Raw genomic sequence first — 18,899 nt, 5'->3', positions numbered from 1 at the left:
ACACATAAACTCTTACAAGCACACACACACACACACATTCATACGTCTGCGGGAGAGCAGGCCGCTTATTACGACTTGGGAGATTTTAGCAGATTAAATCCACCAGCAATATAAGCCGCATCTTTATGGGCAGATAAAGAGCAGTGGAGTTACAGCCGCTGCAGCCTGACAGTAGCCAAGGTCATCTTTCATTATAACTGCCGGCAGTGGGAAGCCAATAACTAAAAGATATACCACACACACAGACACACACCTACTGTATAAACACACAGTACATACACTAACAGGGATTTTTAACATGAGCAGATTGAGGTTGTACGTTTCGGATAGAAATTCAGAACTATGAGTCACATGTTCTTAAAATATACTGTATGCAAGGACGTATAACCACCAGCTTTGACATTATGACCACCTGCACAATGTAATGAGATCCAGTACAAAAATGTAGCCTTTACAAAGATAATGATGTTCAGCTTTGACTGACACCATCATGGCTGACTGAACAGTGTGTTTAAAGGATTCTACAACTGTACTGCATCTACAAAAGGGTATCATTTTGATTGATCTCTTGTTGGTTTGACAGTCAATTAGCAGGCAAAAACTACAGAACTGTCCATCCGTTGATTAGTCCGTCTATCTTTCCATCTTTCCGTCAGTTTTTTTTCTGTTAGTTAATAGCATTACACAACAGACCAACCATCCGCAGGTCCATCTGTCCAGCGATTCATCCATCTTCGTATCAAGAGGCCTGTTACTGTTCTTTTGTTTTATTGTAAAACTGCAGAGGCACCCTTCCATTTGTTCTTCAAACTCTCTGCCGGACTGCCTATCCTTCCGACAACCTGTCTGTCCTTCCGATTAGGTGTCAGTCCGTCCGTAAGCCCGTCTATCCACTTGTCTGTTCCATTTGTCTGTCGACTGCTATTGTTTGATCGCAGTTTTTTGTGGATATGTTTGTTAGTTTGCAGGATTTTACAAGAACTAAACAACGGTTCCTTCATCCTTCAATCAGACTTTTAGTCCATCCGCCTGATTATGCATCTTTCCATCCATATGCCTAACCTGACTCTCGCCAGATCCTTGTAGTTCGCTGAGCTCCACACAAGGATCTGGGACTTCTCAATAGGAGGCGGGGCCTGGGGAAAAAAATCATTGTATGTGATTGGATAAACCACTTGTCCGTTATCTTGAATGACGTGCTACTTCAACCACTCACATCGAAATCAACCCGTGACGCTGGGAAATCCAAAACAGAACAGCCAACATATTGGATAACGACAGAGCAAAAATAATTAATTAATTAATTTAAATAATTAATATTCGATAGATTCGACAAAACAGTTGCAATAGCAGAATACAATGTCCGCACACGACTCCTTGCTGTGTGCCGCCGTTGTTGTTTGAATCAAACAGTCGCTTCGGCGCTACGTCACATCTATGAAATCCCGCCCGGCGATCCTGATTGGTTCATTCTATTTTGCTATCTTGAAGGAGTTTGCATTGCCCTCGATCCCAGATCCTTGTGTGGAGCTCAGCGAACTACAAGGATCTGGCGAGAGTCAGGTTACCATATGCCTGGATGTGTGACTATTTATTGGTCTGTCCATCCGACTCTTACTTATTCGTCCATATGTCAATTGATCAAGGATTAGCTATTCGACAGTTGTTTGTTGGCAGAAACTACCCAACTGGCTGAAATTCCACCTTTCTTTGTTTTTACTAAAGACGCAAATACATGTGCAGTACAGAGTTTTTTGCCGATACCGGATCCAGCAAATGGCACCAACAGGACTGGAGTCGTTCAGCCGTGACCGAGGTCTGTGATTCACTGTGAGCTATTCCAAATGTCTTTGAAATAGAATTGTCAATACCGTTCATGTAAGATCCCATTATATTATGCCACAATGCCGTGCATAGTTGGTGTATAATACATGTGCTTATCCATTTATAGAAAGATGACAGTGGCAGAATGTGTCAAACATAATCTGGGCGACGGTCATGCAGGTTCATGTTGGATGCACCAGCGAGCAAACCACAGCCAGGCATGCTTGATTGAGCACGACAAACACGTTTACACACACACGCACGACACACATATATGGCATCCGCACATAGAGCACAAGGAAGGAGGGCGCCAGCCACCACAAGCAGAGGAGCAGGGCACTGCACAAAGCACTGGGTCCCAGCAAACCTCTCAGGGGAACCATAAGTACACCACACCCAGTGGGACATATACTGAGTGACAGGTCAAGGAAGGAGCTAAAAAGGGTACGGGGGAGAGAGACCACGGAATGGTTGGACGAGCTGAGAGGTTTGACTGAGAATGGGGAGGCAGACTGGCGGGAGCGGGCAAACACGGTGGGCGTCACTCACTGGGTGTCGCTTTGGGACGTCATAGACACCTTCCTTCTGTTGACTGGTGGGAACCTACACAGCCGGCCAAGAATTCAGAGCACAGCCAAGACAGACTGTTACCTCCAGGTCAACCGAAAAATGACACAAAAACATCTTGAGGCGCCAGTTTTTTGTATGTAAATGTCTATCATACTGTATTCTGACACATACATTTAGATCAGGGGTGTCCGAAGTGTGGCCCGGGGGCCATTTGCGGCCCACGCCTTTTACAAACACTAATTAAAAAAAAGAAAAACAAACACGTACCGAGAAAAAGTTACAATGTTGACACTAATAACACTGTCACGGCTGGTTACACCAGGCCATGTCTTTATGTTGAGTTTTGTTAGTGTTCCTGTACTGTGCTTTTATTTTGGCGGCTTTTCCGGTTTTGATGATGTTATCTAATCTCTGTTCACTGGAAACCATAGACGATCCTTTTGATGCTAAGCGCGAGTACACTCGTACTTTGTGGACGCCGTCCGCTCCACATTTCCTGTAAGTATTTTGCATTTTGTTTTGTTTTCGTCATAGCCTGTCTGGTCAGAGCACTTCCCCGTTGCTCTCGCTTTTTGTTCGTTTACCAACGCTTGACAAACACAAAGCCGCCATTTATGCAGGCTGTTTCTTTCTTTAAAGCTGTCATTGCTCCAAAAATAATAATGTGTCAAAATCAATGGTGTAATGCAGTGGTTTTCAACCTTTTTTCAGTGATGTACCCCCTGTGCAATTTTTTTTAATTCAAGTACCCCCTAATCAGAGCAAAGCATTTTTGGTTGAAAAAAAGAGAAAGAAGTAAAATACAGCACTATGTCATCAGTTTCTGATTTATTAAATTGTAATATTGCTCATTTGCACTGGTCTTTCTTGAACTATTTGGGAAAAAAAGATACAAAAATAACTAAAAACTTTTTGAAAAATAAACAAGTGATTCAATTAAAAATAAAGATTTCTATACATAGAAGTAATCATCAACTTAAAGTGCCCTCTTTGGGGATTGTAATAGAGATCCATCTGGATTCATGAACTTCATTCTAAACATTTCTTCACAAAAAAAGAAATCTTTAACATCAATATTTATGGAACATGTCCACAAAAAATCTAGCTGTCAACACTGAATATTGCATTGTTGTATTTCTTTTCACAGTTCTTTTTGACAGACATTTTAGTGAGGGTCAAACCATTATGGCATGGGGGAAACTCTGGGTTTATGGTAACGACATGAATAGCCTACTTGATTTGATGTTCAGTTTATGAACTTACATTCATATTTTGTTGAAGTATTATTCAATAAATATATTTATAAAGGATTTTTGAATTGTTGCTATTTTTAGAATATTTAAAAAAAATCTCACGTACCCCTTGGCATACCTTCAAGTACCCCCAGGGGTACGCGTACCCCCATTTCAGAACCGCTGGTGTAATGAATTATTGACCTATTCAAGGCATCAATTACTTTACATTTGAAATATTTTTTTGGGGGAAATAATGCATATTTTGTTTGTTTGCCATATAAAAACATGTTTTTTTCTATAAAAAGGGTATAAAACAAAAACAAAATCAGAATTAATTTTAAAAACGTATAGATAACTGACAGATCTGAAGTTGATCAAGGATTTAAGCATTGCAATTAAATGAAAATGTACAAATTATTTTTAACACTTTTATGAGTGGGCCCTTTTGGATCCCTGAATATTTTAGTGGGACTTTTAATTTTTTTTAAACAGTCATAATTGCTGTAAAAATGTAAATTAATTAAAAACAATGTTGTTTTAAATTGATGACCTACTTAAATGCTGATTAATTCATGTTAAATATTCCACTTTCCATAAATGTGTTAAGGGGAAATATTGCATATTTTGTGTTTTGCCCCCCAAAAAACAACAGGGTTTTGACTAAAAAGCCATAAAACATTTAAGAAATAAAATAATAATAACTATATATATTAACAGATATACCTGAAGTTGTTCTAAATATTTAATTATTGGTAATAAAATAAATAAATAAATAATATATGACTTATTTTTTTTAATTTTTGTGACTGAGACCCATCTGGGTCCCCAAGACCAAACTTGAGGGGAGCCCTATAAAGGTTAAAAACATATTTATTGTAGTGTGCAAACTCTCAGTGGAAAAAGTTTGGGCTTTAGAAGAAACCAGTGATGGGCGTAAATCATTCAGACCCACCTAGTTTGCTGCCTAAATAGGCAGCTAAAGAAGTCATACAATATTTTGTAAAGCTACCAATGACATAATTGACAAAGAGGACCATCTTGAACAAAATCAACATTTGTTCCAATATAAATAATAATAATAAATAATAAATTGAAAACTCTCTCTTAACGGCCAGTGGAAGAAGTACGCAGTTCGAACGACTTTAAGAGTCAAGGTTTGGTAGACGACCATTTTTAACTCGATTACCGTGCAAGCTGCAAGACAGTCTAGTGGAAAATGGATGGAGTGAGAGGCTCCTAAGGCTTGAAAAGTTAACATATCACCAGGTCTGCAAAATATTAACATCCACAGTGTTCCTTTATTTGGTGCAGTTGCTTTGTCCATTTATATTTGAGGACGTTTTGCTCTGCATTTTATGGGAATATAATTTCCCGACCTAACTTTTGAACATTTTAGGATTTCTCAACCCTTAAAATACAGAAGAACCTTGATATATGAACCTCTCATCGTACAATTTTTTTTGATTAACAAGCCACTGACCAAATACAAATATGATTTGATCTACGAACCTCGTCTCCGTGTACGAACATTTAATCTACCCATTGTGTGCCTGCCGTTTTGTGTAACCCGCTTTGTTTAGTCCCTGCTTTTCTGTTCTGCCCTGGCCTTGAAACTGGGCCGCGTGCTAGCTATTGAGTTAAAAGTCCGGACTATCAACACAATAGTCAGCGTTGACCTTGACGTTGTCAGGGAGTGAGGTTTACCCACGTACACAGGGCCTAGCCACTGGTTGGCCTCCACAAGTGCACTAGTGTGTGCATTTTGGCTACAAATAAGTACAGTTTGTTGTTTTGACTTTGTTATTTAATAAAAAGTTGATCCATCACCACCTTGTTATGCTTGTTTGATATACAGTATTGTACAGCACTTGATATTGTGCACAAATGTTATGAAAATATTGACTTTTGTCGACGCTGGGACTCATTATTCATGTTTATATTGTTTTTTTGGCGAAATTTGCTTAAATATACCCAACTTTTTCTTAACAACCCCTGTTCAAGTACCAAAACCAATTAAGTCCATGAATCGAGATTCCACTGTAGTTCAATTATGATCATAAACAGTTATTAGTCGTTAAATGAAGCCCAATTTCATCCACCAAAGAACTTTGGTTAAATGCCCATCCCGGATTTGGGAGTCAATCACTTTTGTGTGTGTGTGAAATAATCAGAATTAAAATCTGGAGAGTGAGACCTCATCTCGGAGGCTAATCAGTCGACTGTCTCTATGAATGTGGCCTTGATTAAGGCTGCGTTTGACATGTAATAACTCAGTGTCACGCATATGATGACATGCAATATTTATATGTCTCGCACAGTGAAAAATTTGACAGCTGGAACAATGAGCGCAGATAGCAAACCGCGATATGTGTGAATTTGCGACGTTAGGCGTGTTCCTATCAGGGTAACGTAAGTAAACAGAAGGTTAATAATAATATCAAGTAAGAAAACAAAATGATGCTTGTGTAATGCTGCATTACGTCAGGGGTCTCAAGCTCGCGGCCCTCGTTTTAACTTCATAAGTCAGTGCAGAGGTGTAAAACTCAAGGTCTGGGGACCAGATCTGGCCCGCCACATCATTTTATATGGCCTGCAAAAGCCTAGAAATAAGTAATTTACCATCTATCGCCATTTTGACAGAAAAACTTACATATACACAATGTAAACTTTTAAACTATTATATTATCTAATAATGCAAAAAACATTAGATTATCATAAATTCCAAATGTTTGTGTTACGTTGCAAATAAAAACTGAAATACTTGCTTGACTTATGATTTCAAAGCAAGTTATCCGTCAAATTGTACACTGCAAAAATGAAAGTAGAATTTACAGTAAAAACTCTTGGCTCTGTTGCCAGAACTTTACTGTAAACAAAACAGCGGTACCGTTGAAAAACGACAACAGTACGGGTAGATTTTACGGTAAAAAAACAAACAAACTGTCAGCTGAGTAGGCAGAATTTTACCACAAAAAACAGTGGCACAATTTTTATGTTTACATTAATAAGCCGGAAAAATTCTGACGACAAAGAAGACAGTTTTTAATCGCAAAATATACCAACTTTTTTTTCTACAGTGTACGTAAATATATATATATATACATATATATACATATATATATATGTATATGTATATATATATATATATATATATATATATATATATATATATATATATATATATATATATATATATATATATATATATATATATATATATATATATATATATATATATATATACATACATACTACCGTTTAAAAGTTTGGGGTCACATTAAAATGTCCTTATTTTTCAATGAAGATAACTTTAAACTAGTCTTAACTTTAAAGAAGTACACTCTATACATTGCTAATGTGGTAAACGACTATTCTAGCTGCAAATGTCTGGTTTTTGGTGCAATATCTACATAGGTGTATAGAGGCCCATTTCCAGCAACTATCACTCCAGTGTTCTAATGGTACAATGTGTTTGCTCATTGGCTCAGAAGGCTAATTGATGATTAGAAAACCTTTGTGCAATCATGTTCACTCATCTGAAAACAGTTTAGCTCGTTACAGAAGCTACAAAACTGACCTTCCTTTGAGCAGATTGAGTTTCTGGAGCATCACATTTGTGGGGTCAATTAAACGCTCAAAATGGCCAGAAAAAGAGAACTTTCATCTGAAACGCGACAGTCTATTCTTGTTCTTAGAAATGAAGGCTATTCCACAAAATTGTTTGGGTGACCCCAAACTTTTGAACGGTAGTGTATATATATATATATATATATATATATATATATATATATATATATATATATATATATATATATATATATATATATATATATATATATATATATATATATATATATATATATATAATCAAATTCATAGGCAATTGTGTAACAATATCATTAAGCGATTTCTCATACATTATTATTCATATATTATTTACTGTTACATAACTGCGATGTGGCCCTCAGTGAAAAGGAGTTTCACAGCCCTAGTTCAGTGTAATTGCGACCTGCACACTCTGGGTTCAGTTCAGTTCAGTTTCAGTTTATTTCGAACATGCATACCATACAATGTAATGCATCACCTATTTCCAGTTGTTTCATTACAGCACATCCGAAAAGGAGTAGGAAGAAGCTGGGCTTATTTATTCCTACCCCAATTGTTCTCTGTAACAGAACGGTGAAAAAATAAATAATAAATAAATAATATACCATAGTAAGTAAACAAATATTAAATATACAAATAATCTATATCGAAAAAAAACCTACCAAAAAAAACAATACAACAAAAAATAAAAATTAAAAAAGGGTTCAAGATGTTCATTATAATTATTGTTCTGTGTACTTTGTGAACACTTGTAGTTTGAACAGTCTCTTAAACTGAATCATATCGGTGCTTTGTTTGATTTATTTGGTTAATCCGTTCCATAATTTTATTCCACATACTGATATGCTAAAGGTTTTAAGTGTTGTACAAGCATACAAATGTTTTGAATTAGTTTTTCCTCTAAGGTTATATGTCTCCTCTTTTGTTGAGAAGAATTGTTGTACATTCTTAGATAGCAGATTATAGTTTGCTTTGTGCATCAATTTAGCTGTTTGCAAATGCACCAAATCGTTGAATTTCAATATTTGTGATTCAATAAATAAAGGGTTTGTATGTTCTCTATATAGCTATTAGTTAAATATATTATAGCAGTATTGAATCCCCCTATTAAAAAAACATCCAAACACAAAAATAACAGAATCTTCCTCTAAGCAAACATAAGTGTCTCTGACCATCTCCTGGGGAATTCAACAGTGTGGAAATAGACGATTTTTACATAAGATTTGACTTAATCACTAAAGGCATATCATAGCTGTGGGTCTCCATAGCTGCTGGTAGAAGCTGTTAACACATTGAGTCACAGGGTTCAGAAGTCAATACTTAGTACGGCCCAGCCTCACCCCCGACCCTATCTACCACAGGTAAATTGAGTTTGAGACTCCTGCATTACATTAACCACTATAGATAAATCCTTATTGCCTCTAGAGCAGGGGTGTCAAACTCATTTCAGATCGGGGGCCACATGGAGAAAAATCTACTCCCAAGTGGGCCGGACTGGTGAAATCACGGCACGATAACTTAAAAATAAAGACAACTTCATATTGTTTTCTTTGTTTAAAAATAGAACAAGCACATTCTGAAATTGTACAAATTATAATGTTGTTAGGGTTTTTTTTTTACAATTAGCTGTTGCGGTTAATAGTATATATACTTTATTTGTCGTTGTTTATTATTTCTGAATAAATTATGTGATAATGTTCATCAGTCAACTCATTGGTGTTAATTTTCAATCTATCAAGATAAAAAAATATATATCAAAATCAAACTACAGGATGTTATTTATGTAGTTTGATCATTTTCCTCGACTGATGTACTAACATCATGTGGTTTATTTTGTACATATGTAGCATCATCTATAAAGATACGAATAATTGCTATTGCGACATCTAGTGGACACGTTTAGAACAGCTGTTTCATTTATTAAAACATTTCAGGTTCATTTTTATACTTAGCAAACTCATCCTGCGGGCCGGATAAAACCTGTTCGCGGGTCTGATCCGGCCCTCGGGCCGTACGTTTGACACCCCTCTTCTAGAATATTGAAGTGGTATAACCAACCAACCAACCTACTGTTTACACTACTTATCCTTTTATATAATGACATTTTTGAACCAAAAGAAAACTAATTATTTTAATGATCAACATTTTTTTTTACATTTAAAACACTTCCTTGAAGTCTACGTAAAACGTAATGGTGGGTATTTGGTCAAAATGTTGCATGGATTATGTTTCACAGACCGTTTTCAAGTCCCTTTCTGGGATGCGCCGTTTTGTGGGCGGTCTTATTTACGTGGCTCCACTTAGACAGCGTCTTCTTCCCGCCATCTTTGTTGTACTTCTTAGCACTTCCATAGCGAGACTACTGACAGATATAAGTTTGAATTAGGGTTGTACGGTATACCGGTATTAGTATAGTACCGCGATACTAATAAATAATTTCCTACGATACAGTCTCTGAAACGTACCGGTCCGCCACCCTCCTGCGCCCGCGTCGAAGTCACGTCATGACATTGCTGGTTTACGAGCAGAGGAGCATTTTCGGCAGCGCACAATCACGGAGTGTTTACAAGCAGACACAGTGTGTAGACAGAAAAGGGAGAACGGACGCATTTTGGCTTAAAAACTAACAATAAAGGTGAAGTTATAACACTGAAACGCCCTCAGGAAGATGTGCTTCAAGACATGGCTAGCTAGCTAGCGGCTAACGTCCATCCGCCGTCGGCAGGGTTTTAGCTACTTCTAAATCACTAATCCTTGTCTCCATGGTGACAAATAAAGTACGTTTCTACAAGTATCATCCCTGCAGGACGAGGAATAGCTAAACATGCTTCACTACACACCGTAGCTCACCGGCGTCAAAATGTAAACAAACGCCATTGGTGGATCTACACCTGACATCCACTGTAATGATACCAAGTACAAGCACGTCTCGAGTCGATACTACTATGATTACGTCAATATTTTTTGGCATCACAACATCTTCTTTCGTTTTTAAAAAAATGTATATTATGTTTATAAAGTCAGGAAATATGTCCCTGGACACATGAGGACTTTGAATATGACCAATGTATGATCCTGTAACTACTTTATATCGGATTGATACCCAAATTTTTGGTATCATCCAAAACTAATGTAAAGTATCAGACAATAGAAGAATAAGTTTATGATTATTACATTTGAAGTGTAGATAGAACATGTTGAAACAGGAAGTAAGCAGATATTAACAGTAAATGAACAAGTAGATTAATAATTACTTTTCTACCACTTGTCCTTAATAATGTTGACAAAATAATAAAATTATAAATGACACAATATGTTACTGCATATGTCAGCAGACTAATTAGGAGCCTTTGTTTGTTTACTTACTACTAAAAGACAAGTTGTCTAGTATGTTCACTATTTTATTTAAGGACTTAACTGCAATAAGAAACATATGTTTAATGTACCCTAAGATTTTTTGTTAAAATAAAGCCAATAATGCTATTTTATTGTGGTGCCCTTTATTTAGAAAAGTACTGAAATAATAAAATATTGGTATCCTTACAACACTAGTTCGAACTATATGCTACTTTGTATTAGAAATGGCAATAGTGGAGGATGCATGTGCATGTACGAGCCAGTCTGCCCCACAACAAGAGGATGGAGAAAAATAAGGAGATTGTTGACTACAGTGCAGACTACAATGGCGGATTCGTGCAAAGCCCTTTGGGTAAATTTAAACCATACATGGAGAATCCACAGATGGGAAAATTACAAATGTTTAGCTTCCTGGAAGTATGAAGGCAGGTAAGATTGTTTTATAAATATCTCTGCAATAAACGTGTCATTTTGAGATATTCAACACTCCACTGCCATCTGGCGACTAAAGTGGATAGTGCATCCCCTAATTTGTCACGTTTCATGTGTCAGGTAAATATATCGGGACTTATGCAGACCCAAATACACAACAGCAGGTACCAACAGGTAAGAAATGTTGGCTTTGCATCTTTATTTCAAAGGCATTTGAAAAATAATATCCGCAATGAATATTAAACCAACTTTATTTTGCTTGGACAAAATGAAAGCATTAGTAAGTACTTGCAAAATATATTTTATTCGGGTTGATATTATAAAGCGAGCTGCAAAAGCTGCCTAAAAATGTTTGATGAAGCTCTGTGTCTATCTACCACCACTACTGTTTTCTGTTTATTTGTTACTGACTGTGGCAAGACACCTCTGCCTCTGTTTCACTTTATGTTGCTGGTAAATAATATGGTTGTAGTAGTAGGCTAAAGTTAAATTATTTAGTATGCACTAATTAAAGGGGCAGAGCTTTAAGAGACATTTTAGCTTTTATATTTTTATAAGATGTATTTTTTGTAAGAACCACAATTAATAAATATATTTCAGTGAATAACTTATTGTTCAAATCTGTATATAAATATGTACATAAAGTGTTGTAATTATATTGTAAAATGGATGGATGACGGATGGACGTTTAAAACAAAACTGTTATTATTAATTAGTAAGTATACATTTTTTGAGCCTTTTTAGAGAAAATCATATCATTGTAGTAAATTATGCAAATTACTCGATGATGTCATGGTGACCACGCCCATAGCCACGCCCCCACCGCCACAGGTATCTTGGCAGTTTATGGGAAACACTGTACTGACATGATCCACTTTAAGAGGTTGTTCAAATGAATAGTGCTTACAAAGTACAAAGAAGAATTATGAGAAATACTTACAAACCTTATTGAAAATAAGATATTTTTCATCTCAGTATATTAATAATGACTGAATTAATTAATTACATATTACAAAACTGTTGTATATACTAATTCACAGATATTTTATTATAAAAAGGTCAGTAAATGATGTATATATTTGTCGGATCATGTTTTGTTTAGTTATGTTCTGTTAGTTTTGGACTTCCTTAGTTGTTTTGTGCACTTCGGGGGTTTGTTTTAGTCACCATGGTTACTTATGATTTTCACCTGCCTTGTACGCGCACCTGTTGCTCATCAGACACTCTATTTAAAGGCCTACTGAAATGAATTTTTTAAATTTAAACGGGTATAGCAGATCCATTCTATGTGTCATACTTGATCATTTCGCGATATTGCCATATTTTTGCTGAAAGGATTTAGTATAGAACAACGATGATAAAGTTTGCAACTTTTGGTCTCTGAAAAAAAAAAAGCCTTGCCCCTACCGGAAGTAGCGTGACATAATCAGTTGTTCACCTCCTCATATTTTCCTATTGTTTTCAACGCAGCTAGAGCGATTCGTACCGCGAAAGCGACGATTACCCCATTAATTTGAGCGAGGATGAAAGATTCGTGGATGAGGAGCGTTAGAGTGACGGACTAGAATGCAGTGAAAGACATATCTTTTTTCGCTCTGACCGTAACTTAGGTACAAGCTGGCTCATTGGATTCCACACTCTCTCCTTTTTCTATTGTGGATCACAGATTTGTGAATAAAGAACCAACTCTTTTTCTTTACTATAGTGGTCTCGATAACGGGTACCGGTTCTCAAAAAGGGATTAGAATCCGAGGACTCGGTTCTTTTCTTATCGAACAACCGGGAAAATCGGTTTCGAGCATCATCCCTACTCATCACGTCATGCAACTCCACATATCAGTAGTAATGAGCGAAAACAACCACAAAAATCTCCAAAGTTTGGGTTTGAAACGTTTGGTTGAATTATTTTGAAGGCGATATTAGGACGGAAGCACGGTTAGAGTGTGTGGAATTATGCGCGGCGTTCCCTGTGCGGATGTTTCCTGATGGGAGTGTGTTGCTGAATCAATTTGGCGCAGTCTGTCCCTTTTTATTTCAGTGCCTTGTTTACTTCCTTCATGTGTTTATTTCCAGAAGCAGCCATCTTTATTCATACATTAGCTCCTCTGTGGCTGCAGGCTGCCTCACGTGTTTTATGGCTAATGTGGGTGTGTGTGTGCTCTTATTTTCAATCCATTTTATTTAAAGATCAAACGAGAGTCTGGTGATTAATCTTTCTTTCCTTGGCTTTTCTTTCATCTCCCGCGGAAGAGAGGGGAGGGGAGAACGAGGAGGGGGTCCCCGCCCTCCGCACGGGCCAGGAATAACCTCTGCACTTGTTCATCCACCTCCACCTTCCTTTATTTTGCCCCTCGGAGGTCTAGTCACGCCGCTAAAGGGCCCGCTTCCCTGTTGTCAAATGGCGACTACTTGTTTGCCTTTGATTCCCAACGTCTCCTTTAAGAAAGGATTTTTTCCCCCCAAAAAATCTAGGGTGTCTGCCTGGACCATTTTAAAGACACTTAAACTAATCCAAAAAAAATAAAAAATTTTAAACGGGGAAAAAAAAACCTTCAAATGCGGTTATTGTAAATTAAAAGGTTAAAAAAAATTATTCGGGTCAATATATACATATTGACCCGAATAATTTTTTTTAACCTTTTGAAAAAAACATTTTTAAATGGGAAAAAAAACCTTCAAATGCGGTTATTGTAAATTATTCGGGTCAATATATACATATTGACCCGAATAATTTACAATAACCGCATTTGAAGGGTTTTTTTTCCCGTTTAAAAATGTTTTTTCCAAAAGGTTAAAAAAAAATTTAAAATGCGGTTATTGTAAATTATTCGGGTCAATATGTATATATTGACCCGAATAATTTACAATAACCGCATTTGAAGTTTTTTTTTTCCCGTTTTAAATTTATTTTTTTAATTTTTTTATAAACACAACAAACAAAAAAAAACAATAACCTTTTGAAAAAATATTTGACAACTAACAAAAAAAAAATCAGGTAGATCAGTGATTCTCAAACTGTGATACGGGCTCCATCTAGTGGTACACTAAATAATCACTTGGTTAAAGTACAGTGTTTTATTTTCCTATATTCAAACACAGTGTTACTGTTCAAACTGTGTGGCCAAAAGTTGTAAATATACTTGTTAAATAAAACCGCTGCCTTGTTGTTAATGAATATCTAGGCCTACTACGCTACTGTATTTTAATGTTGGTCATTTAGATGGTACTTGGAGAGCCAAGTGTATTCCAAAGGGCGCACAGGGAAGGGCTCGCTTCCCTGGGGTTAAAGGGCGGCTACTTGTTTGCCTTTGATTCCTAACGTCTCCTTTATGTGCTCACGAAAGGATTTTCCCCCCCAAAAAAATCTATGGTGCCTTCCTGGACCGTTTTGAAATATTTTAAAGATACTAAAACTAATCCAATGTAAATACAAATTGACCCGAATAATTTACAATATCCACATTTGAATTTTTTTTTTCGCTTTAAAAAGTGTTTTTTTTATAAACACTACAAATGAAAAAACAATAACCCCTTTTGAAAAAAATAGTTGAAAACTAAAGAAAGAAAAAAAGTTAAAAAAAATCAGGTAGATCAGTGATACGGGCTCCATCTAGTGCGAGGGTCAGCAACCCGCGGCTCTTTAGTGCCACCCTAGTTAAAGTTAAAGTACCCATGATTGTCACACACACACTAGGTGTGGCGAAATTATTCTCTGCATTTGACCCATCACCCTTGATCACCCCCTGGGAGGTGAGGGGAGCAGTGGGCAGCAGCGGTGGCCGCGCCCGGGAATCATGGTGATTTAACCCCCAATTCCAACCCTTGATGCTGAGTGCCAAGCAGGGAGGTAATGGGTCAGTACTCCCTGGAGCATTTTTAAAAAAGGATTGAAAATGGAAAAAGATGGGGGGGAAATTATTTTTTTTGTTTTACTATGTTTTTTGTTTGACAAAAATGACACAAACCTTCCCAATTGTTAGAAAGCCCACTGTTTAATATGTTTGTGTGTATGCTTCACTGATGACAGTATTTGGTGAACATCGTTTAGTCCTACTAATTTCGGCGGTTCTTGAACTCACCATAGTGTGGACTGCGACGCAACAGTTTGATTACATGTAAAATCTTCCACTCCTTCTTTGTCTCATTTTGTCCACCAAACGTTTTATACTGTGCGTGAATGCACAAAGGTGCGCTTTGTTTATGTTATTGACTTGTTGGAGTGCTAATCAGGCATATTTGGTCACTGCACGACTGCAAGCTAATCAATGCTAACATGCTATTTAGGCTAGCTGTATGTACACATTGCATCATTATGCCTCATGTGTAGGTATATTTGAGCTAATTTAATATCCTTTACTTTAATCCTCTTTGTATATAATTTAGTTTTGCATGGCACATTATCTGTATGTAATATTGGCTGCATTTCAGATAGTTGTTTGTGTGCCTTGTTGTTCCAGACCACAGCAAACATTACCTAGCTTGCCAAAGATTGTAATAAATCTATTTTCCTTTAACTTGGACACACACATCTATACCTTTGGCCATTAAAAGCCAGTTATTTCCAGGAGTTATCTCACCTTTGATTTACTAATGGTTTCTAATGTTGTAAAAATGTGTAAAATAAATATTATATTTCAACATTTCTGTCAACGAAGGTTTGCGTCAGCCTGCGACACATATCATTTTGATAGTAGGCTATTAAAGCTAACATAGACACTTACATCATGCATTTCCTTCATTATAAGACTTATATACAGCTTTTCATTTTTTGCGGCTCCAGACAGATTTGTTTTTTTGTGTTTTTGGTTCAATATGGCTCTTTCAACCTTTTTGGTTGCTGACCCCTGATCTAGTGGTACACTAAATAATCACATGGTTAAAGTACAGTGTTTTATTTTCCTATATTCAAACGCAATGTTAGTGTTCAAACTGTGTGGCCAAAAGTATTAAATATACTTGTGAAATAAAACCGCTGCCTTGTTGTTAATGAATATCTAGGCCTACTACGCTACTGTATTTTACTGTTGGTCATTATGGTGGTACTTGGAGAGCTAAGTGTTTTCTGAGGTGGTACTTGGTGAAAAAAGTTTGAGACCCACTGTGCTGGGTTGCGGTAAAATGATATATTTTAAGTTGACAGTTGTGTGAGTGACAGGAAGAAAGGCTTTGATTTGCTTGAAGAGAAGTCATCTTGGCGGAACGTGTTTGGTTTGCACATACGGTATAGCATCCTAGAAGCCAGCGTCCTCTGCAGTGGACATGTTTGTGGCTTATAATGGCTATGTTTTCCAGATGTGTGTTTCTGACAAAACAAATGTCCACTGCAGTGGACGCTGGTTCTCAAAAAAAAATCCAAAAAAAAATCACTTGACTCGTCTAGTCTTTTTTCAACTTTCTAGAAGGAAAAAAACATACTGTCTTATATTTGTGGCATAATGGTATATTTAACAAAAACAGCCAAGGTCTCCTTTTCTGTTATTGGTGACATTTTTGCTCATTTCAGCGTCCTGGACGTGAATAGGATCAATCAGGATGCTTTTCAGGACCGGATTATTTTGCGTTGTACCTTTAACCTATATACCTTTGCGCTTTATACACCTGTTTTCCATTTGTGCACGTCCCATCTGCACATCATTTGTTTATTACCTGTCTTTCCCTAATGAAGAGGGGTTCTTTTATGCACTTACCTGCCACTTAATCAATTCTTATTATTATTGTTTATTAATATTAGCACCATTATTACATTAAAGCAGTGCTTCTCAAACTTTTTTTTTTACCAATTACCAACTCAGAAAACCATTGGCCCTCATAGTACCACCATAATAACCAACATTAAAGTACAGTAGCATAGTAGGCCTAAGTATTCATTAAAATAAGGCAGAGTTTTTATTTAACAAGTATATATTTGGTATTTTCGGCCACTGTGACATTATACACAGTTTGAACAGTAACACTGTGCTTAAATATAGGAAAATAAAACACTGTACTTTAATCAAGTGATTCTTGCACACTCAAAATCTTATATCTTGCAAGAAGTTTATACATACAGTAGGAAAGAGATTCATATGGCCCATTCCTGGGTGGATCTTGCGTGAGAGGAAGGTGGGGGGGGGGGGGTTAATCATTTTGCAGTGCAGTCTGCTGAAAATGATGGAAAGCGCCGCTCTGGATAGCAACTGATGCTGTGGTGAAAGTTGGAATTACCACAAAACACATTTTGAGGTATTCAACACTCCACTGCCCTCTGGCGACTAAAGTGGATAGTGCATCCCCTAATTTGTCACTTTTCCTGTTTCAGGTAAACCCAACAAATGGGGCATTATGAATCCTCTTCCTACTGTATGTTCATTAAACACCATGTAGAAGACACACATTTTGGTTTTCAGTAGAGATGTCCGATAATGGCTTTTTTGCCGATATCCGATATTCTCCAACTCTTAATTACCGATTCCGATATCAACCGATACCGATATATACAGTCGTGGAATTAACACATTATTATGCCTAATTTTGTTGTGATGCCCCGCTGAAAGCATTAATGTAACAAGGTTTTCCAAAATAAATCAACTCAAGTTATGGAAAAAAATGCCAACATGGCACTGCCATATTTATTATTGAAGTCACAAAGTGCATTATTTTTTTTAACATGCCTCAAAACAGCAGCTTGGAATTTGGGACATGCTCTCCCTGAGAGAGCATGAGGAGGTTGAGGTGGTGGGGCGGGGGATGGGGGGTAGCTGGGGGTGTATATTGTAGCGTCCCGAAAGAGTTAGTGCTGCAAGGGGTTCTGGGTATTTGTTCTGTTGTGTTTATGTTGTGTTACGGTGCGGATGTTCTCCCGAAATGTGTTTGTCATTCTTGTTTGGTGTGGGTTCACAGTGTGGCGCATATTTGTAACAGTGTTAAAGTTGTTTATGCGGCCTTCTCAGTGTGACCTGTATGGCTGTTGACCAAGTATGATGCATTCACTTGTGTGTGTGAAAAGCCGTAGATATTATGTGACTGGGCCGGCACGCAAAGGCAGTGCCTTTAATGTTTATTGGCGCTCTGTACTTCTCCCTACGTCCGTGTACACAGCGGCGTTTTAAAAAGTCATACATTTTACTTTTTGAAACCAATACCGATAATTTTGAAACCGATACCGATAATTTCCGATATTACATTTTAAAGCATTTATCGGCCGATAATATCGTCAGTCCGATATTATCGGACATTTCTAGTTTTTAGGTCCCATTTTTGAGGGAAATTGGGCTGGTTCCCTTTTTCCTTTATTTTTCTGTTTGTTTTTCAATCAAAAATGTGTTTATTTTGTCTATTGCAGGTGTCGCGGGCCAATTAAAAAAAAAAAAAACGAGCAGCGGTCCACACTTTGGACACCCCTGGTATAAGTCGTGTTTAACGAAGTTACAGAATACGCCGTGGTCCAATAAAAACCTACCACTAAAAGGCTATTAGTCCACGGGTCAGATATTGTACACCTGTGTTCAAAGTGGGCAATCATCACTGGCAAACATCCTTGACATGAAACTCTCCCAACGACTTGCAGGGTGATGAGCAAGTTGCAAGCTGGCGAGTACCTGATAAATGCTCTCTTCCGATTGGTCGCGGATGGGCTCGTGTCCGGCCTCAAACACAATGTACTACAGCATCGGAAGCACAGGAGTAGGAGGGAAGAAGAGAATAAGAGAGGGGAAGTGGAAGAAGTCGAGAGAAAGTCAAACAGCATTTTCCATTAGGTTCTTATTTTGGAAAAAGAGGGTCACATTTTAAGACGCACGTATTCCCACAGCAGTTGGTCATGCACCCAAAAACATGCACCCCAGAAAAATCACAATGTGGATCGTGGTCTTCCCATTAGTAGCCAGCAGGGGCTGT

General features: G+C 37.2%; 1 protein-coding gene across 1 annotated transcript in view; it reads right to left on the bottom strand.

Annotated features, from left to right (window-relative positions):
• The window catches only part of dab1a (DAB adaptor protein 1a), a 159,789-nt gene that overhangs the window by 53,831 nt on the left and 87,059 nt on the right, over positions 1-18,899 (bottom strand). Inside the window, exons 12-13 of the mRNA XM_062038418.1 lie at positions 18,602-18,664; positions 2,374-2,427 (exon numbers count right to left, since the gene is read on the bottom strand). Coding sequence (XP_061894402.1) covers positions 2,374-2,427; positions 18,602-18,664 — 117 coding nt within the window. The remainder of the gene's footprint in view (positions 1-2,373; positions 2,428-18,601; positions 18,665-18,899) is intronic.

This window comes from Entelurus aequoreus, linkage group LG27 (genome assembly GCF_033978785.1).
Source record: "Entelurus aequoreus isolate RoL-2023_Sb linkage group LG27, RoL_Eaeq_v1.1, whole genome shotgun sequence".
Taxonomy (NCBI): domain Eukaryota; kingdom Metazoa; phylum Chordata; class Actinopteri; order Syngnathiformes; family Syngnathidae; genus Entelurus; species Entelurus aequoreus.
Note: the sequence above shows the minus strand (reverse complement) of the source record. Positions and strands in the feature narration are given on the sequence as shown.